Genomic DNA, 26,788 nt, shown 5'->3' with positions numbered 1-26,788 from the left:
AACCAATTTGAAATGACTATATAATTCTTGTAATATTCAAGTCTGGTAAATGCCGAGTCGCAGATGTTATTTGTGTGTGTGTGCGTGCGTGTGTGTGTGTGTGTGCGTGTGTTTGTCTGTATCTACAAATGTTTTCCGTACGTGCGTGTACCTGTAAACCCCTGTCTTCTGCAGGTGTATGCAAGTTTGTGGAATGGTTTCATAACGATTTATATATAACTAACAATAATAATATGACAATATATGACAATATATATATATATATATAACACAATATATAACACTTTATATTAATATATATATATATATAACACAATATATAACACTATATATATTTATATATACATTTAAAATATATAATTTACAACATTATGACCACAATATATATATATATATATATATATATATATATATATATATATATATATATATATAGATACATATATGCATACAATTATAACAAGTTACACCAATACAATATCCTTATTGTAATTTAAATACACACACACACACACACACAGGCAAAATAAAAATCATCATCACCCCAACACGTCTTATACCATATATCATAATTAAATAAATCATCGTTATTACAATCGTCATAGTAATCATCACCGACGTCAACATCGTTATTACAATCATCATCTTCATCATCGTCTTTATCATCACCATCATCGTCATCATCTCATCATCGTCTTTATCATCATCTTCTTCTTCTTCATCGTTGTCATCATCTTCTTCAATATCATCATCGTCATCTTCGCCATCATCATCGTCATCTCCACCATCGTTATCGTTATCACCTTCTTCTTCATCTTCATCATCTTCATCATTTATTTTCAATGAGGACTTGCAGTTTGTTGACCAACCCTCTTGCAATATTCACGATGTCCACAGCGTTGTGCTTCTCTGCTAACTCTATTCATGTGTGTGTGTGTGTGTGTATATATATATATATATGTGTGTATGTGCCTGTGCACGTGTGTGTGTGTATGTGCTCGTGTGTGTGTGTGACCGTGCGTGATAATAATAGCGATAAAGATGACTATGATAGCATTAAGGATACTTATGATGATGATGGTGGTGGTGGTTAAGATACAGATGATACTGATGACGATGATGATAGCGAGGACGATACTGATAATGATGACGACAAGATGGTGGTGATGATGACGACGAGATGGTGATGATATTTATCATGAGAACTTTTTTGTCATCGTCAGTTTCGTTACTGACGTCATTCTTCATCACTATTAAACCATTACCGCAACTAAACTAACCAACCGACTGACCGTTAAAGAACTTGATGATGTCAGTAAAGTCCATCTGATTATCGATGATGACGTCACGATAGTATTCGACCATAGCAAGTGCCACAAAGAGAACAAAATGGCGGGAGCAAATGTGCTTAGCCGTCCATATGGTCTCCCATACCATGAAAATATCGCTGTAGACGAGTTCTGAGTTGTTTGGTTGGTTGGTTGGTTGGATGGTTGGTTAGTTCACTTGTTTGTGATAGTAATGACGATTGAGACGATGGTGAAAACTGAAAGTGATAAACAGAACCTCTTTTGAAATCCAAGAGAAACCAGCGGTAGGAGAAATAGAAGTGAGTGTAGTCGCCGTACTGGCGCATGTGCTCAAATAACTCTGGGTCCATAATCTGCCAGGTCATCATCAATCCCCCATCATCATCATCATCATACTACTTATCATCTTTATCATCATCCTCATTTTCATCATCATCATCATTGAAATCGCAATTACTTTGTAGTAGAGAGCGATTTTAAATCATCAACATCCTTCCTGGCCACTATTATCATTATTACCATCGCCAAGACCATCATCATCATCATCACCATCATCGTCGTCGTTACCTGGATGAGTGACCTCATGTTCCCGAAATGTTGGTCCATGGCACTTCCGTTTGGGAAGTTGGCGGACATCCTCTGCATCAGCTCGCAGAAACAACTGTACACCTTCGGCTCTGGTGGTGATGATGATGTGGTGAGGATGACGTGGTGAGGATGACGTTGTCAATATTATAATAATTATTAATATTATTATTATCATCACCACCATCACCACCACCACTACCATCATCATCATGACTACCATCATCCATGATGACTAGGAGCGGGGCAACGAGATCGCACATCCCCTGCACGTATCCCATCTCCATGTTCTGCCACACGTACCTTTACAACAATTACGATGACGACGATGATAATGAAATGATGACGATGATGATGATCATGCTGATGATGGTGATAACAATGACGATGATACTAATGGTGATAGCTATCAGTTTCACAATCGCGATCAGAGGAGGCCTAATGAGGCGGTGGGCAAACGACTAGCCAGCCAGCCAGCCAGCCAGCCAGCCAGCCAATCAGAACTTACGTGCCCATGACGTTTCTAAGCTTGCTGAGATTGGTCAACTGGGCGAAGTAGGCGTGGTTTCTGTCGCACCTGTGAACGTCCTTGTCTATCCTGTGCAAGTTCAGCGCGAAGCTCTCCAGCAGGTCGGCCTGTGCATGGACAATGATGATGATGACGATGACGACGATGACGATAATGACGATGATAATGATGTTGATGACGACGATGACGATGATGATAATGATGCTGATGACGATATGATGCTGATGACGATGATGTTGATGATGATAAGCTCGTTCACATGGAAGATAGCAGTAACGGCAATAACAACAACAACAACAACAACAACAATAATAATAATAATACCAAGAATAATAATAATTAATTTCAAATAGTTACGGTATATTTGGCGGCAATATCGTCGACGCCATTAGCAGCTGCAGTAGTTGTAGCAGCAACAGCAACAGTGGCTGTTGTTGTTATTGACGATGATGATGTTGTTGTTGTTGGTGCTGCTGATGATGTTGTTGTTGGTGTTGTTGTTGCAAGCAGCGCATCGTTTTGCGATTTATCAGACTCTGTGGAAAAATTCATCATCGTCGTCGTCGTCATCATCGTCAATATCAATATTGTGATTATTAATATCATTTTTATCAAAAATTATAATAAAGTTGTCAACAAACATAAACAACATCCTCAACATCATCATCAACATCATCATCATCTTCGACATAACCATCACCATCATCGACAACAACATCATCTCTACCATCATCATCATCATCATAAATAGCAACACTACAATCACCATGACAACCTGAATCGAGGGATGCACTGTCATCACTGAGGGTGAATGTAGCCTTCCTTGACGCTGATGACGACCCTGATAACGGTGATGGCGACGACGACGATGATGTTAACGATGATAATGATGATGGTGTTAATGATGACGTAACATTAAATGAGAGAGAGAGAGAGAGAAAAAAGAGAGAGAGAGAGAGAGAGAGAGAGAGATGATAACAATAATAGAGTAGTAACAATAATAACCGCTATTCAATTTTTCAAGCATCCTGGCAGCGTGATTCTGATGTAGCGGCTGATGAGTCCGCGTACTCGACGACGATGAAGACGACGTAGACGAAAACGCCGTTACGTCATTTCCGGTCGGTTGATCCTGTTGTTGAAACTGTTGCCTCGCCACTGTGGCTGCTGCTGCTGCCGATGGTAGCGGCGGTGGCGAGGAAACTTTAGAAAATGACGTCATAGCCACGTCATCGGTGCTCTCGAATACGTCACTGCAGAGGCTTGACTCTTTCCTGGTGAGTGTTAGACTAGCGTTGGAGGGAGCACGTGACTTGATGACGTTGTTGTTGTTGCTGCTGCTGCTGGCGTTGTTGCTGCTGTTGCAGAAGCTGGCTGTCGTCGACGTCGGAGTACCGGCGACGATTTGCTTCTCCCTGTCCTGGTGCGGTTGAAAGTTTGGAAATCGTCATCATCATCAGATACAAATCATCATCATCATCCTCATCACTACTAACTTGTGTTTTCAAATAAGCCTCCACCTCCTTCCACTCATCCATCAACCTGTAGTATTCATCCTTCGTTCGTTCGTCTACCATCTGTCGATCCTCAACCGTACTGTCCATCCTGTAGTGTTCGAGCAGGAACGGCCACACCTGATGATGATGGTGACGACGACGACGACGATGGTGATGATGATGATGAAAATAAAAATGATGGCAATTATGATGATTTTGATGGTGATGAAGATGATGATAATGATTACAATGATGACCATTATGATGATGCTGATGATGATAATGATGAAAATATTGGCAATTATGGTGATGATGGTGATGAAAATTATGATAATGATTACAATGATGGCGATTTTGGCGATGATGGTGATGAAGATGATGATAATGATGACGACGATGATGATGGTGATGAAGAGGGTGATGAAAACATGACCAACCTCTTTCCTAATATCACCATCGCACCCGCCATAGTACACCAGCTTGTACAGCATCAACTCATCTGAAACCTTCGAGAAAAAAATCTTTATCACCATCATCATCACTATCACCATCACCATCACCATCATCATCATCATCCTTACCCTCATCATCGTAATTTTACCTTTCCACTTTGCGTAAGTTCCTTCCAGCATTCCTTAGTGAGACCTGCCTGTTTCTGATTGGCTGGCTGCTCGGATTGATGGATGGTAGCGTTGACTAGACCGGATAAATGAGTGCGTACCGTTTTCAATTGTCTACAGTGTGATAGCCCTGTGTGTGCGTGCGTGTGTATGCAAGTGTGTATGTGTTGTGTGTGTGTTTTGTGTGTGTATTTTGTGTGCGTGTGTGTTGTGTGTGTGTGTATACAAGGGTGTGTGGGTGTGTGTCTGAATAAGTAGATGAGTGAATGAATAAGTGAGTGAGTGAGTGAGTGCGTAAGTGAGTGAGTGAATGAGTAAATGAGAGATTGAGTGAACGAGTGAGTGAGTGAAAAAGTGAGAGAGTGGGAAAATTCTAACAGCCATAGAATGCTCTGGATAGGATCTGAGATGTCATAGTGTCGCAGAGTTGTCGAACTGCAGTCCTACACATAAGAAACAGTATAACATCGTTAGTAACTACAGCAACATCAGCAACAACATCGCAACAACATCAGCAACAACATCGCAACCTATGATTGAGCGGTTCTTTGTTGTTGTTCATGGAGTCGTCACCGCCATTGGTCATAGGGGTATTTGGGTCATCTTTTGATGATCCTTCATCTTGTTCTTGTATGACGTCAGCTGTTTGACAATCAGTCAATCAATCAATCAATCAAACAAACAATCAATAAATCAGAATCAATCAGTTGGACGTCCAGTCGGTAGGTCGGTCATTCAGTCATCCAGTAAGTAATGAACTAACATATACAAGCGGCGTTTGGAGTATTCATTACGATCCTGAACACATAATCCATTGTGATGTCCTCTCCACATGAAATCAACTCTTCCCTCTTCTTAACCAGCTGCTCCTGCTGATCAACTACAACAGCTGCTTCCGTCGTTGACGTCGCAGCTGTTACTGCTGCAGCTGCTGCTGACGTTGATGTCGGCGTGGAGTTGTGCAGTGATTGCTTCGCTGTTTGATTTCGTTGCTGTTGTTTAGGTGGTGAGCTGGTAGACAGTGATTGGTTGAATGCCGATGTGATCTCGTCTGTCATGCTGCCAATCAGAGAAGAGAGCATGTGGGAAGCTCCGCCTATTTTTTTCTTAATCAACATTGGTAGGGCATCATCTGGTTGAGTGACAGCAAAAAAAACGATCAAAACTCCCATCACGAAATAATAAGAAAGATCAGTAACAATGTCTTCCAAAGCAAAATGGCACACACCTTCTGAGACGCTATCATTCAAAGGTGGTTCAAGATGACCGCGGGGACTGAGACCCGCCTCAATGCAGGATAGAAATGCATGCAGGTGTCCGCCGCGGGGCAATCTGATGGGGGGCCTCTGAACTCCATCATGCCCCACCATCACCACAATACCCCCCGAATCAGCTGGTGGTTGATAGTTGGTGGTGTGATTGGTGTAACTAATGCTTATACCAACAATATACATACGGTAACATCAAAACACAATTAAAACGTCAACATGCAATCACATCAGTACACAATCACATCAACATACAATAACACCAACATACAATCACATCAACATGCAATAACACCAACATACAATAACACCAACATGCAATCACATCAACATACAATAACACCTTGCTGATGACAGTGCAGATAAACGATATCATCAAGGTTAATAGCGAGTGCATAATTCCAGTATTGGCTGTGGGTAAATTTATCATCATCATCATCATCATCATCGCTGACGTCATGATCATCGTCATAACATTGGCACACAATCACATCAACCCACATTCCCATGATTGCAGGTAGTTTTGTACATAGTTACGAATCATCATCATTATTATTATTACTATAATTACTATTATCATTATTATTGTTGTTGTTGGTGGTGGTGGTGGTGGTGTTGTTATCGTAATAATGACAACAATAACAATAATAAGCAGCCACATTAGCAAGACTTCCAACAAGCAAAAACGTACGAGAGAAAAAATAAGTTTGAAAAAAACAGAAATAAATCACTGAAATAAAAAAGAGAATACAAATACAAATAAAAAAAAAACAAAAAACAAACAAACACAATTTAAAAACCTTCTGGTGCCGTTAAGCTTCGAGATGAACGTTTGAGATGGTGTGTATTTAACATATATTGGCCTATGATGATGACGATGATGACGACGACGACAGTTATGATGATGAGTATTATGATGATGATGATGATGATGATAATGATGATAATGAAAACAATGATGAGTTTTACAAATGAAATAAACTCCTAAATATACATGTTGAGTATGATAACAATGACGATGATGATGATGTTGTTGATGAAGATGATGATGATGTTGTTGATGAAGATGATGATGATGTTGCTGATGAAGATGATGATGATGTTGTTGATGAAAATGATGATGATGTTGTTGATGAAGATGATGATGATGTCGCTGTTGATGATGATGACGACGATGATAGTTAACATAGTAGTATTAATTAAAAGATTAAAGAGACAGAAAAGAAATTTGAAAACGAGAAAAACAAAGAAAAAAAATTAAGAAATTATTGAAAACAAAGAAAACAAATTATAACATCAAAACAGAACATAAACATTGAAAGATTTAATAAACTGTTAAAATTGAACCTTCAACAAAAATATAACAGATGTTCTTAACCACAAAAAGGACAAATTCAAATAAAAACAATAAAAAAAAATTAACGATAAATAATCATCACATAAGTCGTCACAAAACAACACGCTAACAACAAAACGTCATCGTCGTCGTCGTCATCTTACAACAACAAAAAAACATGCCCCTTTCATTATGATCCCAAACAACCGCGCCAAAAACTACACCACCACCGAAAACAACATCAACAAATATTACAACAACAACACCGAAAACAACTTCAACAGATATTACAACAACAACACACACTACTACACAAACAACAACAACATTAACAAATATTACAACACCAACAACACCAGACAACCTTCTATCCAGACTAGGAGCGTTGTTGTTGCCGTCAACGTTGTTGTTGTCGTTGTTGCCAATGTTCATGAGCTGGTTGGGAGTCCACTTTACAACAAGACTCAGGCTGTTGTTTTGATGCAACGACAAGTAGCCCGCCATTGGCTGGATGTCTTCCTTCTGTCTCAAACGATGGAGTGATAATGTGATGACGAGGTGATAAGTTTTGTTATCGTATTCGTCATCTTTATCATCCTCATCACTACGATTCTTATCATAGTTACTCATTTTTTGTTAGCATATTCATCACTCTTACCTCTCTCTATTCGTCCAAGTTTGGATCATATTACATACACTGTCATTAGACCAACATCGCATGACATGACATGACAATGACATGACATCTACAAACACATCACATCATTACATCACATCATCGCATCACATCACTACACCCGGACATCAGCACAAACAGGCTGTATGATGACATTATTCTTCCCGTACAACAGCGTGGACTTGTTGTTCTGGTGAAGGGACTCGACATACTCTTTGGCTATCATGGGCGTCGTCCTTGAACTTACTGCGGCCGATGACGTCAGCGATGATGACGAAGATGATGATGATTGGTCGTCCAGAGTTGAACTAGACATTTTTTGAATCTAGGTATGTGTTTTTTGGATATTTATTTGTTTACATCATCATCATCGACCAATGACATTCCTTCTAAGAACCTGAAGAGCCAATCGTTTAGGAGAATCAGCATGTGCCAGATGGTGATTGGTCGAGCTGTGTATGCGGTGTCTCTGCATTAACTCTTTGGCTGGTGGGTCGGTCCATAGGTGGTCGACTGTCTTCATGTGACTGAACTCGAGAGCGCACGGTCCAACTTTTGTATGAGAATATATGATAATGACGACGATGATGATGATGATGATGGTGGTAATGTTGCTGATGATGATGGAGCTCAACAAAACTGATAACAACAAAGTTAGAAGCGTCAACATTACCAACAACTTAACCAAAAAACAACTGCATGCATGGACAACAAATCTAACCAAGCAACGAAGCCAGTATAGCCCCACAGACAGGATCGCTAATGAGGGCTTCCTTCTCATAATATTTACTGTGGAAAAATATTTTCATCATCCTCCCATCATCATCATTATAATCATCATCATCATCATCATCATTATAATCATCATCGTCATCATCAGTAACAATCGTTATTGTCGTCGTCATCAGCATCATCGTTATTGGACGACAGGATGGCGTAGCAGCAGAGTGCCTGCCACTGCCATTGCAGTGATCGGATTCAACTGCAAAGAGATCCCTGCCTCTATCGCGTGTGTGATGCGTTGTTTCAAGTATATTTACATGCACTGTGGTGTTTTTTGGTGATGCCTCTGAATGAATAGTGAAGAGAGATTCGTGATGAATACACAAATAAATATTGTCATCTGCGTAACCAATGTTATCATTATCATCATTAGCATCTCTGCTGTTTCGCACGATGATTTTCTTCATCATCATCATCACCGTCTTCATCATCATCATCATCATCATCATCATCACCATCTTTATTATCGTCAACATCGTCACCATCGTCAGGCAGGCAGGCAGGCAAACAAACCTGCTATTCCTGACTAGATAGTCAACAATCTTGGCCAGCTGCTTCTCATAGAGGGCCACCCTCAACCACAGGTACTTGCTGTTGGTCTTCCGCGAAAGATGAGATAAATGATTAGATGACAACGATGATGCCGACGACGACGATGACGCCGTTGTTGCTGCTGCTGCTACAGATGACGATGATGTCGCTGAGTTGTCGAGAGATTTTCTTCAAATGAGTGAGATATGATTGATATCAATGGAATGATTATTTAGAACTAGGCGGTGTTGTGACTAATTAATTGCGTGGGTGATTCTTTGGACATGTAACGAATGATCAAACAAATGAATAATAGATACGTGCATAAATAAATGATTAAACGAACAAACTATTGAACGAACGAACGAACGAACGAACGAAAGAACAAACAAAGAATGAACGAACGAATGAAAAAATAAATGAACAAATATGAACGGCAAAATGGAAAAAAGAAATAAGATGGTGATAACAAAGAATCAAACTAAAATAGAAATCAATGAAAAAATTTTTGCATTAAAATAAAATACCAAAGGTAAGTTCACGCACACACGCACACTCACGCACGCACACACACACGCACGCACACGTACACACACATGATATGTAAATGACATCACATTTAACTATGAATAAAAATAATATTACCTGTGATACTGATGATTGATAAATATGATGAAAGAGGATGATGAAAAAACTGAGATGAAGATGATGAAGGAGCTAAAATAAAGATGATGGAGATGATGATGATTGTTAAAGCAATTGTAAATAATCCTCAAACTTAAATGACCTCTTAATGAAATTGTAAACAAATTAAACAACCATAAAAAACCAAAAACACTAAATAACCTATCATGCATTTTTTCTAACTCGTTCAGTATCTTGACGAGTCGAGCAGCTGGTTCGAAAGACTTAGCCACTTTTTGTAGCAATGCCATGGTGGTACTGTTCTTAAACAAACCCAGAGCCCTTTTTTTGAGACCATGTTGGAGACAGCATTCAACTGCAGCTAGATTTTATCATTGCACAATTTACTATTATATATTTTAAAATTAAACATTTATTAATACCATAATGGTAATTAAGAGGATTAATTAATCATTTATCCATATTATAATGATAATTATGATAATGGTGATGATGGAAAAATGTGATAGAAAGTGAAATGGAAAAACAAACCACACAGAGATATTATAGAGCTGCTTTCTTCATGTACAAACTTTCTCGTTACAGACTCCTCCATGATTTGTTTGACCTGAAAGTAAAAATTACAAAATTGTGAAATAACTAAAATCCCAAATTATTATTTCATAACCATAATTAATTTATGCAAACAGAAAATACTGTGATGATTAGGCAGGGATTACTTAGAATTCAAACCAGGTCACAGCAACAATTGTAGCAGACACCTTAATCTTATACTTTATTTATAGTCTTATAGTTTTAAGGTGTATGCTAATGGAATTAGAAGACCAACTTGTTATCCATTTTTAGTGCATTGAAAAGTGCATTAATTAGTGCATTAATTGTACTCTATGTCTATTATCAAACAAACCTCTTTTTTGACATTTCTCAAAAGAATGTCTCTCACTTCAGCTTCTAAGATTTTTATAAATAAAATAAATGTAAAATAATTTTTAAAATTAGAGTAAATTTACAATCAACAACCAGTGATACTTAATTAAATGAAATTTATTTCTTTAATTTAAACATGATATTTTATATCAGTATATTTTATATTATAATCAAAGTTTGAAAGAAATAATATAAACCTTGCACATTTTCAGTATTTTGTTCCATCATAACTATTATTTAATGTTAATCAAGTAATTTAAACGTAATTTAAATTAATATTAGAATAAAATTATTAAACTCTTAAAGACATTGAGAATTTTGATTTTGTCATCATTTTCATTTCAATTCAATTTAAAAAAAATTCTGTTACTACACCAATCCCAACAGATTTTCTTCATTTTCAAGCTATTTAAAAGTTGATTTAAAAAGTAAAAAATTGAAATGTAATTAATTTAATAGTTTTATTGTAGCAAAAGTATAAAGAATGTGCAATAAAATCGGTTTAATTAATAATGGTTGGACTCTCAAAAATGACATTTAAATGATGATTATAAAAAACAGGATAGCCCCTAAGAGCCAAAAGTGACATTTATGAAAATGAAAAGTTAACTTAATTTTTACACACACATATATATATATATATATATATATAATATAAAATATAACATTCCATATATATGATATATATACAGCTACTACATAGCTATTCTTTTTTCTCGTGCCTTACTCTTTCAGGACATTGGCAATTATCGACCTCCAGAAAACCCAATCTTTAACACTTTTCCCTGCTTTAGCTATATATATATAACAGGGGAAAAGGATATCGGTCGACGACGAATAACATTCGTGAAGTCCTTGTGTCACTTTTTGATTATAATTACATTTCAACTCTTACAAAGTGTTAAAGATCGGGTTTTGTAGAGGTCAATAGTTGTTAATGTCCTGAAAAGATAAGGCACAAAAAAAGAAGATATAGCTACTGTTCACCGATTCCATAACATTTAATACTCTATGATAAGTATATGACCGATTCTTCAAAAAAACTTAATACTAAGTTTAAAAATTGGTTTGACGTTCCACACAATTCGCTTTTACTATTTTAAACCGACTCTATTAACGTTATCTACCTTTTATATAAAATTTATTTTAATGCTTATTTACATAAAATATCGAGTTAGGCAGATATATCCCACGTTTAATTTTAATCATTCTTAATTATTTTAATATTTTATTTTATAATTTTCCATTTCAAGCTGAAATTTAAAGAGAATTTTTAACAATGGTCTTGCTATTATTATTCATATTCTTCCCTTTTTGTTCCTTGACACCACCAACAAAGGTAATTAATGTTAATACCACGTTAACACTAATATATAATTTATGCAAAAACTATAATAAAGGGTCTCACCAGTTGGCTGGGTGGCTTCATTGGCTGTGTAGTTTTATTGGCTTTATTATTATTACAGGTATGGCATGAATAACGTAATTGGTTTTGAAGTTTGTGAATATTATGTTGGCTAATCTAATTTAATTAGCCAACATAATATTAATTACCAATTAGCCTAATTGGTAATTGGGTAATTCGTAATTGTGAACATTGTAATAATAATTATTATTACAACTCAGCTAGCATAATATCCCTATCACTTAGCGTCTTAGTCAGTATGATATTTGAAATTGGCTGCCAAGAACATCCCTACCGGCCACCATATTATTCACAATTAGCCCCCATAACATTTTATAATCAGCCAACATAATACTCATAACCACCATCATAATATTCACAATCAGATATTGTATGACATTTTATCCCAGCAGTCATCTAGCCAACATATTATGCACAATTAGCCAACATGACATTGTCATCTATTGACGATTTTAGTGCAATAAGCCAATTAGTTAGATCCAATATTAAGTTATTTACCTATTTTATTTCTTAATTAAATAATAAAATGGTTGAAATAGTATAATATTATTTTTAGTTTTAATATATATATGTCATTAATATTATTAATTATAAAAGGTCAAATAAATGTTAATGATGAGTCCTTCCGGTAAAAGAAGGGATTTTAAAGATTCGCCCCTCTCCAAGCTAAGTGTTGATCTGATTCAGACTTACAAAAGAATAAATGAGGTTCTCCATTTTATTTTCATTATTTTTTTTATTTTTTTTTTATACTCATTCTATGATTATTTTGTTATTAAACAATGAATTTGTGTCATGTTGTCTGATTAAAATATCTTCTTGAAAAACTTGTTCGTATTTTTCTATTTTATAATGAAATCAGTCGTATCACATCACTGCAGATATACTACACGAGGAAGAGGCTGAAGCATGACAGACAGCATAGATCGCACGCAAACATAATCCTTGCTGATAAGGATTGCCCACATCACCACCATCACCACTCAGATGTCAGTAGAAGTTCATCCATCGTAAAAAGGTCAATAAAAAATGGAGATTGTTCTGTAAAAAACAGTTGTGACAATTTGTACACACAGAAATTTCAGCAAACTCATTCTCAGTCTAACTACAACATCAGTAATCAACAACAACAACAGCAGCAGAGAACGATGCAACAATCACTTTTACAGCAACGACCTCAACAGCATTCGCAACAACACTTGCAACAACAACAACCTCAACAACTATTACACAGCAACAGCGGCAGCAATAACAACAACAACACTCTTAGACTATATAAAAATAACAATTCTCAAGTACAGCAGAAATCAGATGAACAGCAAGAATATGCCCCTTTTGTCTCTGGTGACGTATGGCACGATAGGTACATATTGGGGCAGATACTTGGGAAGGGATCTTTTGGACAGGTAGGGCAAAAAATTTAATTTCTTTTCTAAAATAAATTTTTTCTTTTTTTTTTTTGTAAAAAAAATCTTTTGCTTTGTTTAATTGTGTTGTTTGGTCTCATTGTCATTATACTGTAGTTATAGTAGATTGTTTAAATTATCATTTAAGATTAGAGTTTGGTAACCATTTTTTCGCACAAATTAAAAAATGGTCTAACGGTCACATTTTTTTAAAATTGAATTCTTTTTGGAATTGTTTAAAATTGATTAGTACTACATTTTGTTAAGGAGTATTTTAGTAATAAATAAATAAATAGATAAATATAGTTTTTAAATAATAAATAAAATTAATAAATAGTAAATAAAGTTATTAAATAACAAATAAAATTATTAAACAAGTAATTAAAGTAATTAAATAGTAAATGAAATTAGTGAATAATTATAATGAAATAATAACGCAGGTGGTGAAAGCCCTGGATATGCACTCGAACGAGGGCGTCGCCGTAAAAATCATCAAAAACAAGAAGCCCTTTCTCAACCAGGCCAGGATTGAAATCAGCCTATTAGAGCTCATTAAGTCACATGACCCAGCTAAGAAGAATGGGATTGGTCAGTTTATCTTTGGATTATATTATTAACTAATTTTTTATATTCTACGTTGATATGTTCATATTTTTATTTTATATGGGGTTTGTTTAAAGGCTTAGTTCTTTCCTTGTTAAAATGAATTAAATTTAAAAATCATTAATGTCAACTTGAACCACGAATCTCAGATGACTGTTTAACTTTTTTTTGGCAAATTTTTTTCTTTTAAAATTGGATTTTCAACAAAATATAGAAAAATATTTTAAAAATCGTACACAGCTTTAACTTAATATAAGTTTTTATTATTATTTTTTTTTTAAATCGGACTCTTGACAGATGCAGAAGCTGTTACAACTTGCATGGCAATAGTATAAAATAGTAACGGAAAATAAATGATTGAGTTAGAATGTTTTAAGCATGAAAAGAATGGAAAATAAAATAATGGTTTAAAAAGACAAATAAATAAAATGATTAATTAATAGACTGCTTAATGACTTGGTAAGTAAGTTAAGTGATTGATAAGAAAATAGAAATGACAAAACTGAGTAAATGATAGAGTTTTATTGAGAGCTTATATGTTTAAGGTGTCTTTTGAGGAAGGTCTTTTCCTGATATGTTGACTGAGTGACGACTTGTTAGTTGTGCTTGTGTGTAGTAGTTTTGATTGGTGGTAGTAGAGGATGGGTGACGTACGTGGTTGTTGTTAAATGAAGGCATTCTCTAATAAATAGGTAATTGAACGCACTTGTGATATCTATTTCTTTGACTTCATTTAAATAAATTTTAAAATTAATTCAATTAAATTTAAATTATTATCTTTTTACTGAATTTTTTACCATCTGATTGACCGCCAGTTCACTTGCTGAGTTACTTTGAGTGCATCTCACCACCGACCGCAGTTGGCCAGCTTTGCTTGGTGTTCGAACTCCTCTCATTCAACCTCTACGACCTCCTACGTAACACCAACTTTAAAGGCGTGTCGCTGAATTTGACCCGTAAATTCGCTTATCAACTCTGCAATGCCCTGAAATTCCTGTCCTCGCCACAGTTAGGCATCATACATTGCGACTTGAAGCCGGAGAACGTGCTGCTGGTCAACCCTAAACGGAGCCAGATCAAGATTGTTGATTTTGGCAGCTCCTGCAAGCGAGATCAGAGGGTAGCTATTAATCTCGTCTCGTTTTCGTTCATTTGTTTGCTTTTAGTTTTTTTTATTGCATTCCACGCTAGCTGTTGTTTTTTCACTTTCTATTTATAATTTTTGCAGTAATGTCTTTGTTGTTGATGTCTTTTTTAGCTGTCTTGTGGTTGCTCTAGTAGCCATTCATGTTAGATTGATTTACTTTTTAAATAATTTGCGCCAGTTACGTTCTCCATTGTATGTGATCATTTGATAAAATCATTGCTATTATTATAGATAGAGGGCAGCAAACCTCATTTAATCCTTTTAAAATGGTTATTTAGTTATTTAGCTTTCATTACAGAATCTTTCAAGTATAAACAAACTTTGTGCAAACTTAGTTACATGCGTTACATATTTTATACATATCTGTATACCAAATTGTATACAAATAAGTAATAAAATGTAATAAATATATTATTTATAACCTGTTAATGTACCCAAAAACCAGCTGTACAGTTACATTCAGAGTCGTTTCTATCGGAGTCCTGAAATATTGATGGGTCTGCAGTACGACCTGCCCATCGACATGTGGAGCCTCGGCTGCATCCTCGTCGAAGTGCACGTTGGAGAGCCTCTCTTTCATGGCCTTGATGAGGTCGACCAACTGAACAGGATCATCGAAGTCCTCGGCCTGCCACCGCAGAAGGTAGTTGACAAGGCCTCCAAGTACAATAAGTTCTTCACCAAAACATCCTCCGGCTACACTGTGAAGGATATTTCCAAGGTAAGGACTGCTGCTGCTGCTGCTTGTTTTTGTTGCTGATTATGATAATATTATTCTATAGAATCGTCGTTTTCTGTTGAGCTGCACTCAATTTACATGTTTTCATTTAGGTACCCTTCAACGTATCTTTCGTTGTAATCACTCACTTTATTTAGATATTTCTATTAAAGATACCAGGCCATCTTTTAATGTAATAGTTAATGTAACTCACAGGCAGAAACTAATCACATTAAACTGTTACCGGTTGGTTAGTAAGTAAAATTCTGCGTTAGTTTCGTGCAATCAAGAGTTGAGTCTGATCCGTTTTATTCATAAATTAATTTCCGAATTAAATGTTTGTGGGTCAGATAGGGTAGGATGGTTACGGGTACGGTGTTAATGAATTAAGATAATTAATCGCAAACAACAAGAAAACAATATGTTTATAGTTTCATCTGTCGTAATGATAAGACAAGTGATCGTGTTACTTCGGTGGGTAAGTGTGTTGCTGATGGTCAACATTTCAATCATCACAAATTTTTACCACTTAATTTCTACTACTCATTCACTACTTGATGATGACACGCACCATCGTGGAAATGTTTCTGAATTAAAATAAAACTGTTTCTTGCAGTACAAGCCAGCTGGCTCGAGAAACTTACGATCAGTATTAGGAGTTGAAGTCGGTGGACCTGGAGGCCGAAGACTGAACGAATCTGGCCACTCGTGCGCCGACTACGCCACCTTCCACGACTTAATATCTCGTATGTTGACGTACGAGTCTATCAAACGAATATCGCCCATCATAGCGCTGGAACACTCCTTCTTCAAGCCATTAGAAACACCACTGACCACACCCCTGCATAACTTCTCGACTGCATCTTCCTCCGCCATATCGTCGCTTGGTCAATCGAATAAAATGACCACTAGATTCAATTGCAGTGTTGGTAATACTGGCAGCTGTAGTGGCGGCGGTGGTGGCCACAGCGGCGTTGGTGGACACGCTAGTAGTTTCATAACAAATGTGCTGCTGAGTCCCAGAAGAACTGTGTCTAATGTTAGATCTTCGTCTGTTTGGTTCATGTCTTGTTCACCTTATTTCGTTTCTTGCCTGGTTGTGTTTTATTTTACTTGTTTGTTGTTTATTTATCTTCTTATTGCTGTTAGCTACCCAGGTGATGTGCTTCTATTGATTGACTCCATGTGAGAGCGTGAGTGTCTGCGTGTGAGATTGCGTGTGTAACTCTTTATGCTTGGCAGTTCGGTTTCAATAAAATAGTTTTTATGCCCTCGTTAGGTTTTCCTTTCATTCAATGCATCGCTAATTTCGCTACCTCCATTTAGTACCTTCGCTGTTTTCTATTACTATTACTATCAGTACTATTACTCTTATTAATTATTCAAAAATTATCCAAAGAGCATCAGGGCGCAGCATTAAATCACTCTAAACATGGCATTCGTACCGTGACCGTCTAGCTAAATCGTCGACCTTGACATTTATAATTTTTCCTAATAGTTGAAGTACGTTAATATTGACGTCATTGTAGTTGGTCCATTCGAATTTAACGCCGGCCGCTGTCTCCTCGCCGACCACTGCCAAGAGGTCCTACTCGAACACTGGTCGCCAGTCGTCATCAAATAAGCCACCGTCATCTAGTATTTATAACTTCTTTTTGTTTTACTTCTTTCATTTATTATTATTATATTCAGGTATTTCATTTTTTCATTCATTATTATTTCATTCAGGTATTTCATTTTAGCGTTTTACTTTAATACTTCAATGTTATTATTTCGTATTTTTAATTGATTCATTTAAAACTATATGTCAGTGTGTTGAATTATTTTTTTATCCTATCCACAGGACCCATGCGATGAGAGGATTCCACTGTCAGTCAGTCAACAATCAACCAGCCAATCAGTCAATTGATGGATTGAATGACTGACTGATTGATTGGTTGAACGATCCATTCATTTCAACCAGACACAAATAAAAGAGCTGCTATGTAGAGAGGTGGAAAGATGAAGAAGATGACGTCATGTGTGTGTGTTTGTGTGTGTGTGTGCGCGCGTGCGTGCGTGGTTGTATGTCATTCATCATTCGTTCTTCAATTTTCCCTCTCATTTTATCCATCATTTATTTTTACTTTCTTTTTATTTGCAATTGCGGAATTTTATCTCTGTGTATGAAAATCTTTTTAAACGGTCGCCACTTGCAATTGCAATTTCATATAGCGCTCTGGTGTTTACTCGTTCGGGCGCGAGTATTAGTATTTTATTACGTGATTATGTATACAACAGTATTCAATGCGTATACATACATATATATATATATGTACGCTTAGTCATAATTTCACCGTGTATAAATTAATGATGATGAAAGACACTCTTGTCATCGTTAACGAGGTATCTGTAACTCGATTTTTAAAAATTTGGGTTAAATATAGTATTAATTTATTATTAATAATAACAAAAATTGAGTATTAATGTTAGTGAAATTACTGCTAATTGTAATGATAGTAATAATACTGAATATTAAGAAGAAATGAATTTTAAATTATTTTTCATGTTGTTGCGATAAACAGTGATTTCCTGGCAAGAATGGAATAGTCAGAAAAAAAAATTAAGTAAAAGTAATTGTAATTTCAATGTAATTTTTCTTTTTTATTATTTTTATCGTTTTTGTTTAAACGTTATTCAGTGTAATAAAAAAATAAATAAATATTGATAAATAATAAAAAAAAAAATTGTAAGGGGACGTTTCAGTTTGTTCTACTTGTTTTTCATGTTTTTTATGTTTATGGCTTGAAATAAGATTCTGTATTATTATTATTTTATTATTAATAATTTATTATTATTAATTTATTATTATCTTTTTATTATTATTTGTTTAACCGCTCAAAATTCATTAATTTAGTTATTCAAAATTATTATTTTTTGCATCACTTCATCTCGAAATTGTACAAAATGTTGGCATTTTCCGACATTCTAGTGTTTAATTGGCACGTTATTATTTATTATTATTATTTTAAATTATATTTTACAAATTGATGGAGATTATAACTTGGTTGCGTGCTAGTGTTTGTGTGTGTGTGTGTGCGTGCGTGCGCGCGAGCAAGCAAACGTTAAATCATTTTTGTATCAGCATATAAACGCGTGTTTGTATGTATGTAAGTTTGTTTATGTTTGTACTTTGTATTGTTTAAAACTTGGAATCTTCTTTTCAAGTCAACGTCAACAATACATATTTCTAAAACCTAGCATTGCATTTGAAACAGGTCGTCGCGTAATAAAGGCGTCAGACATGGCACTTCTACCGACTGAGCTAACCCGCCTTTCATTCATGTTTCTACACAGTGAATCTTTGAAATTCCAAACCAAATCAAAATAATTTTTATCTCTATTAATACGTTTCTAGCAACGGTTACGGCTTCTAACTAACATGGTCTATAACATCGTATGTATTTTTACTCTCTCCCTCTCTCTTTCTCTCTCTCTCTCTTCCTCTCTCTCTTTCTCTCTCTCTCTCTCTCTCACACACACACGCACACACACACACAGGAACTTACTGAATATATATATATATTCAGATGGTCTCTTCATATCTCATCTCTTCATTCTATTTTTTTCCCACTTCTGCTAATAAAAACGGTCATCTAGCCCTTTTCATGGTATAATGTGTATCTATGAAAATAATACAAATATGCAACTATGTGTTTCAATGGATTGCTTGCTTGCTTATATTGGGTTTGATTTGAAGGGGTTTTTGTTGTTGTTGTAATTATTGGTGTTATTTTTGATATTGTTGTTTTTATTATTATATTTTTGTCGCTATTTTGATTATTTCATGAAAAGGACTTATTTTTTTGTCTGTTTGTATTTTCGTTTTTGTATCTCTAGCGTTAATTTTTGTACATTTTGATTTGTTATTTTATTATGTGAGTGTGTGGTTTGTGTGTGTGTGTGTGTGTGTGTGTGTGTGTGTGTGTGTGTGTGTGTGTGTGTGTAATAGTAGTTTCAATATGCATGCATGCACGCCTACTTAATATTTTAATCCAGTTTAGCCGCCAATGCCTAAAACGTCAAAGCATTAATTGCATTTCTCGTCAGTCAAACCTTTTTTGTATTTTTAGATTTATGTGTGTGTGTGTGTGTTCCTCTGTATGTGTTGGTGTTTATGTGTATATTTGTGTGTATATATATATATATATATATTAATATGTGCATGTATGTGTGCGTTTGTTTAATTTTATTTAAATAAATGTATCGCGAATACACGTAGTCTCGAAATGTGTGTGTGCGTGTGTGTGTGTGTTCGTGTTTGTGTCTGTTTGTGTATGTATCTTGTATATTCAGATACTGCATCTTTATAATAATAATTGCATCGTGTTTTTTTTCTGTTTTTTATGCAAAGAAAATTGAATCGTTACGCGAGGAAATGCATTTTTCAGCTTATAATGCGAAAACTGTGTTCTGTGTGTGTTTTTGTATGTATGTGTGTGTGTATTAATGTGTATGTATGTATGTATGTGCGTGCGTGTGTATGTATTGTATGTTTGTTTGTTCTTTTTTTATTTACGTCTGATGTATTTCTTTGCATGCTTTTTGCATTGACACTGATTTTCAATATTCTAATATCCTTAATAGCCATAAATTACAATAATATTCATAATGTTTGTTTGTATACTATAATTATGAATGTTATTATTATCATTCATTCATTCATTCATTCATTCCTTTGCTTATTTGTTTAATTATTATTATTATTATTATGGTATTTGTGGTAAAACTTATTATTTAATTAATTAATGTTTGTAATTTATATATACGTGTGTGTTTGTATGTGTGCTTGTGTGTGTGTGTTTGTATGTGTGCGTGTGTGTGTGCAGCTGTTTGCATACTATTATTTTAGTTATATGCGTGTCTAGAAGTATCTACTAGTACTAATACTACTACCTTTTGCTGCTACTACCATTACTACTACCACTGCTGCTGCTGCTGCTGCTACCACTACTACTACTACTACAACTACTGCTACTACTACTACTATTACTACTACTGCTACTACAACAACTACTACTACTATTACTACTGCTACTTAAATTATGCATTTACACGTACGTACAAGTAACGTATGCAAAGGTCATTTTAAATTGACGTCAACTAATTAATTGATAAAATTAATTAATTGATTATTAATTAATTAATTAATTTTGTGTTTTATCTTACAGTTAAAGCGATCTCAGTAGATTTTTTATATAAAGTTTCTAGTCATATTCATCATCTTCATCATCTTCGTCATTGTCTGTCTACCGTTAGCTCATTCATTATCACCAATATCGTTGTCGTATTTTGTTTATGTTTCATTCATTCATTCAGTTATTCAGTCATTCTTTCATTCGTTTTTATCGTCATTCATTCTTTTCACTCATTTTCATCATCGTTTTAGTGTCCCGTCATAGTTCATTTATTTATTCATTCTGTCAGTCAGCCATTTGTTCGTTCGTTCGTTCGTTCATTTGTTCATTCGTTTGTTCACTCCTTTCGTTTTTAATGTCATGATAACTTCCCAATGAATTCCATTAATGTCATTTAATGTAGTTAGCACGTGTTAGAAATCTATATTATTGTCGTCGTCATGAATATTATCACTGTGACTAACTTTTTATCTATCATCTTAATCATTGCCATCATCGTCTTAATCATCATCTTAATCATCGTCTTAATCATCCTTTTCACGGTTTTTTATCATCATCGTACTGATATTATTCAAACGTTATAATCATCATCGTCGTCATCATTTTAGTCATTATTTTACCGTCTTAATCATTTTAATCATTCGAATCCACCACCACCATCATCATTCGTCATCATCATCATCATTTTAAAGATCTTAATTATTGCAATCATAGTAGATGTTTGATGTTGTCGTCGTCATGTTCCTATCATCATAAACATGTAACCCAATGTTGTAACTAACGTACGTCGTCGTCATCAGTGACGTCATCATCGTCGTATACAAACTACGTCATCGTCAGTGACGTCATCATTATCATTGTCGTGTACAAACGTACGTCATAGTCATCGTCGTCATTCTTAGTGACGTCATCATCATCATCATCGTGTACAAACGCCATCGTCGTCGTCGTCATCATCTTCGTAGACAATCGTCATCATCAGTGACGTCATCATCATTAACGTTAGTATTAATCATTATAAACATCTTTCGTATCGTTTGTCAATGCCAGTTAATCTTAACCGTTTAACAGTCAGCTAGCTATTAATGATTGTATTAGGTATTATATGTATATAAAATAGGTTGGTATTGATAGATATTTAAACAACTGTTTAATTATACCTGGTCGTAATTATATGATGATGATTGTAATTATTATTAGTATTATCATCATCATCAATTTTGCTGCTATTTTATTATCGCTATAACCATCATCGCCATAATAGTACGTTCGTTTAATAACCTCATCATAATGGTCTGATCATTTTATGTATGTAGTCGTATTATCGTGATGATGATTATTTAAATCATCGCCATCTCAGTCATCATTATTCATCGTCGTTGTCCTCATCGTCAATCCCATCTTTAGTCATTTTCACAGGATATCCAGCTAGCATAGCAGCCAGATGTGCGTTATGCCGTGCGTACGTCTACGTTGAACTTCTTTACTTTTGACCAGTTCTACTCACTCACTCATATTGTCATCGTCTTTACTCTTAATCATTCTTTTACTCACATTTTTAACGTTTCAATCATTTACTCACATTATCGTCATCATCTTAGCATTTACTGGTTCACTCATGTTATGACCATTTTAAATAGTTAACGCAAGGGTGATAGCTTCGATTTGTTAAAAGTTTAACAGATAGCGATGATAATAATATACCAAATACAATCATCTCATTATTATCAGCATCCTCTTTAGCCACAAATGTTTGATGGTAACGCTGATGGTAATAATAATCAAGTTATCATCATCAAGTTATCATCGTCAAGTTTTTATTATTAAGTTATCATCATCAAAGTGTCATCATCAAGTTATCATCATCAAGTTGTCATCATCAAGTTATCATCATCAAGTTATCATCATCAAGTTATCATCATCAAGTTATCATCATCAAGTTATCATCATCAAGTTATCATCATCAAGTTATCATCATCAAGTTATCATCATCAAGTTATCATCATCAAGTTATCATCATCAAGTTATCATCATCAAGTTATCATCATCAAGTTATCATCATCAAGTTATCATCATCAAGTTATCATCATCAAGTTATCATCATCAAGTTATCATCATCAATTCTAGTGTCGTTATTGTTATCATTTTCATCATCAGCATCTACGATTATACTCACTGATATTATAATACAAATAGTAAACCGTAGCTCAAGCGCTAAATGTTTTTATCGCATTTCTTTATGAAAAAATAAATATTTTATTTATTTAATTCAATTTGAAATAATTTAACACATTCATTCATTCATTCCACTAATATAATTTTACATTAAAATGACCAGTGTATGTATTTTATATGTCTGCGTGTGTGTGTGTGTTAGTGTGCGTGTGTGTGAGAGAGAGAGAGAGAGAATTTTACTTTTTATCGTATATGCCAAAAAAAAATATATTTATACCATACATAATGTTACAAGTATCAAAATACATGTTAATGCTTATACATATAGATATTAATATTTGTGTGTGAATGTATAAACACAGACTGTGTGTGGATGTGTGTGTGTGTGTACGTGTAAACGTACATCCCTATTTACTAATGTAGCAGATTTGATTGCGGATTTTTTGTCATATTTACCACTTTCAATTTCCGTTAGCAGCATTTAGGACGTCATTGATTTTGAATGGCTGAATGTATTTATGAATCCATCTACAATTACAATAATTTTAATTTTATTATTTATCGCCACACTTTAAATATGGCGTCATATTTTATTGATTTGAGTAATTAATTTGTTACAATATTTAAATGTTTCACATCTTTCTTGCGTTGCTTTAATTATAAATATAATAATAAAAAACCGTTTTTTTCAAATGTTTTGATTTTTAAAAGCATCTGAACATCTTTTCTGAGTTGTTTTGTTATGATTTGCTAAAAAATTTATACAAGGTTTAAAAATTGGATGATTTTTTTTTGTCTTTCATTGTTTAATGTATGAAGATAGAACGATAATGATTGCCTATTACAGAAGCCAAGAAACAGAAACGGAAGGTACGAAACTAAATAAATAAAAATCCAGGCTGGAAAACCTTAACTTCTAGTACACATAAAATCGAACCAACTTGACTACTGTTCATCTAATTGGAAGGAGTTAGAAAAATAATGAAAGACGTCCCACTTCTTAACAGAGAGGAATCGAAGTTAGAGACAGAACCGTCGTAAATTTTAGGTTGCTGATAAATTGTCGATCGTTTAGTGCAGATGAGAATGAAATGATGCTGATTTAAATAAAGAAATAGATATAAACATGAAACAAAACAGAAGGGATGCTTTTGTATGAACAGGAGACATTGGAGAACTCCAAAACTTAATTTACAGATTTCCAAAATTGTCTGTACCACAATTGTTGATTTATGCTTAACAGTGTCCAGTTATTACAAATAGATTATATTTATTTGATTAAAGTGGTTGAAATAGAGTTGAAATAGTCAGTGTCATATAATTAGAATAAATATAACGGCCTTCGCTCATTTTTGACGGTCGAACAAGGAGCTTACTTCCGGAGGGAAATTGGAGGGTGATTTTTTATCGCCCAAGTCAAAAGTTACGATCGTATATTTACTAATTTCGGAATATTGCTTTTATTTAAAATTTCAAAATGTTTTAAAAGGTGATACTAGATGCTGTTTTAGGATAGATATTGCTGTATGACGGTTAAGTATCTTTTTGCATTTTAAATAAAAAAAATTTTTTGTGAACCACCAACAACGCTTAACTCATTAAGATTAACTGTAACAACACTAAATGACGACTAATTAGTAATTAAATTACTAAACTTTAATAATTAAACTAAAACTAAACTCTACTGATTCTAATTACTAATTGAAATAAATAACAGAAAACACTAACGAACATTAACAGATTAGACTACTAGAAACTACCAACCACTACACTACTACATACTACTACTACATTAACGACTAACAGCACTTGTTCCTAAGATCCTAAATTCTATTGCTTGATTGGTTTTAAAATTTTTATTTACAATGCTTAGGTCTGGGAATAAAAAATATACTAAATTAAATAAATATATTAAACAACTTACCAATCAATTTTATAAAATAAACAATTTTGTAATTTGTTCAATTCAAGCTTCAAACTCCCCAAGCTAACTTGCAATTTAATTAAAATTTATTAATTATGAGTGATTCAAACTAAATTATTTTCATTTAATGTTTTACAAAATATTCCTTATTCTTAAATTGTAGTACATGTTGTTATTAAATCACACTGGAATCACACATTATTAAAGATAATGTGTGATTCCAGTGATTCATCAGTCCATGACTTGTTAGATCATGATCATTCAGTTTTAAAGAATCCCCATCACCATAACCAATGAGGTTTGTAAAAATTGTACTTTTAATTTATTATATTTTATGCACTTAGAATGTTGTGTTATTAATTATTATCATTAATTTATTAAATTCTGTGCATACCTATGGCAAGTAAATAAAATAATTAAGCATAGAAATAGCCACAATCAAATTAATTTATATAGGCATGAGTATAATTTGGATAATAATAATTAAAAATATCGGTATCATTGAAAATGGATAAAGTCATAAATAAAAAAATAAATCATAAATTGCTAAAAATAATAGTTCCAGTAAAATTTTGCCTTACACCTACATCTTTTTTTCATTCTTATATTATAATAAATGTTTGTTATCAAATATATCAAGGATTGATTTCTCAATCCATGACTAGATTGAATGTCATGATCCTACAGTTCCAGAGGATCCCCATCACCATTAGTCAATAAGGTTTGTAGAAATCACCCCAGGCATACCATCAATGTTTTGTAGCCACCTTTTAATGTAGTGTTAATAAAATGACATTGAGAATAGTTATTTAAAACAATCTTATTAAAATTATTGAACAGGTATGACAAGATTACTTTCTTAATGTCCTAGTGTGAGGAAGATGTAAGCCATTTGTCCAAAGATAATCATATGCCTTATGCCCATACAAATGCAGTGTCAACGCGAATGATTTTTGATCAGAGTCATATGTTCTAATTTTTTTAACTTTTCCAGAAATTTTTCTGTTAATTTATTTGTTACATTAAATACTTGATGTGTATTTCATATAAAAACTTGATTATGCCAATTTAGTTAACTTGTTAAGCATTAATATAAAATTGACTCTACTTGTAATGGTAATTGGTATGATGATGATGATCCCAGTCCTAAGCAGGGTTTATTATTCACAATGTCATTATGCCCTTTCTAAGTTTTAATAAAATACATGGAATATTGTTGAATGCATTTTATATTTTTTGTATAGATAAGAATGTTGCAATTTACAATGATGATGTGAATTGCTTTCTTGTGTAACTGATGACATATAAATATAACTAACTTGAAAACATGGGAATGCTTTCTTCAGCATTACCTTCCTTTCTCCATCATAACCCTTATAATCTTTATTACAGAAATGGTCACTGCATATTCTTGCATTTTTTGATGGAAGCCATTTGAAATCATTTATTTCCTGTCTGATGCACTTAATCCAATCGTTTTGCATTTTTACATTTTGAGGAAATCTG

The 26,788-nt window shown here is 34.2% G+C and overlaps 2 protein-coding genes across 2 annotated transcripts; one reads left to right on the top strand and one right to left on the bottom strand.

Moving 5' to 3' along the window:
* Positions 1-829: 829 nt before the first annotated feature.
* On the bottom strand, positions 830-10,389 carry HELRODRAFT_71468 (hypothetical protein; the record flags this gene model as incomplete). Its single annotated transcript, XM_009011832.1, has 21 exons — positions 830-918; positions 1,293-1,460; positions 1,567-1,663; positions 1,878-1,987; positions 2,116-2,198; positions 2,404-2,531; positions 2,782-2,958; positions 3,066-3,147; positions 3,733-4,058; positions 4,358-4,426; positions 4,522-4,670; positions 4,919-4,983; positions 5,561-5,933; positions 6,152-6,219; positions 7,509-7,663; positions 7,942-8,066; positions 8,196-8,372; positions 8,542-8,609; positions 9,117-9,273; positions 9,973-10,140; positions 10,311-10,389. Coding segments are annotated over 21 exons (2,913 nt in total), but the record flags the coding sequence as incomplete, so codon positions are not given.
* A 1,405-nt stretch (positions 10,390-11,794) lies between these two features.
* Positions 11,795-18,598, top strand: HELRODRAFT_108864 (hypothetical protein). The gene is made up of 9 exons (XM_009011831.1): positions 11,795-12,045; positions 12,730-12,840; positions 13,014-13,538; positions 13,979-14,126; positions 14,957-15,261; positions 15,734-16,009; positions 16,623-17,045; positions 17,536-17,644; positions 17,850-18,598. The coding sequence occupies exons 2-9, from the start codon at positions 12,739-12,741 to the stop codon at positions 17,861-17,863; spliced, it is 1,902 nt and encodes a 633-aa protein (XP_009010079.1). The 5' UTR covers positions 11,795-12,045; positions 12,730-12,738; the 3' UTR covers positions 17,864-18,598.
* Positions 18,599-26,788: the final 8,190 nt, after the last annotated feature.

The sequence above is a fragment of the Helobdella robusta genome, assembly GCF_000326865.2.
Source record: "Helobdella robusta unplaced genomic scaffold HELROscaffold_10, whole genome shotgun sequence".
Taxonomy (NCBI): domain Eukaryota; kingdom Metazoa; phylum Annelida; class Clitellata; order Rhynchobdellida; family Glossiphoniidae; genus Helobdella; species Helobdella robusta.
This window is presented reverse-complemented; position numbering and strand designations above follow the sequence as displayed.

Bases quoted from the DNA above. Each gene is read 5' to 3' on its own strand.
- HELRODRAFT_108864 (XM_009011831.1), top strand. From the start codon at position 12,739: ATGTTAATGATGAGTCCTTCCGGTAAAAGAAGGGATTTTAAAGATTCG. The intron at 16,010-16,622 runs GTAAGGACTGCT...TGTTTCTTGCAG, and splicing joins CTGTGAAGGATATTTCCAAG to TACAAGCCAGCTGGCTCGAG. The intron at 17,046-17,535 runs GTTAGATCTTCG...ACGTCATTGTAG, and splicing joins CCAGAAGAACTGTGTCTAAT to TTGGTCCATTCGAATTTAAC.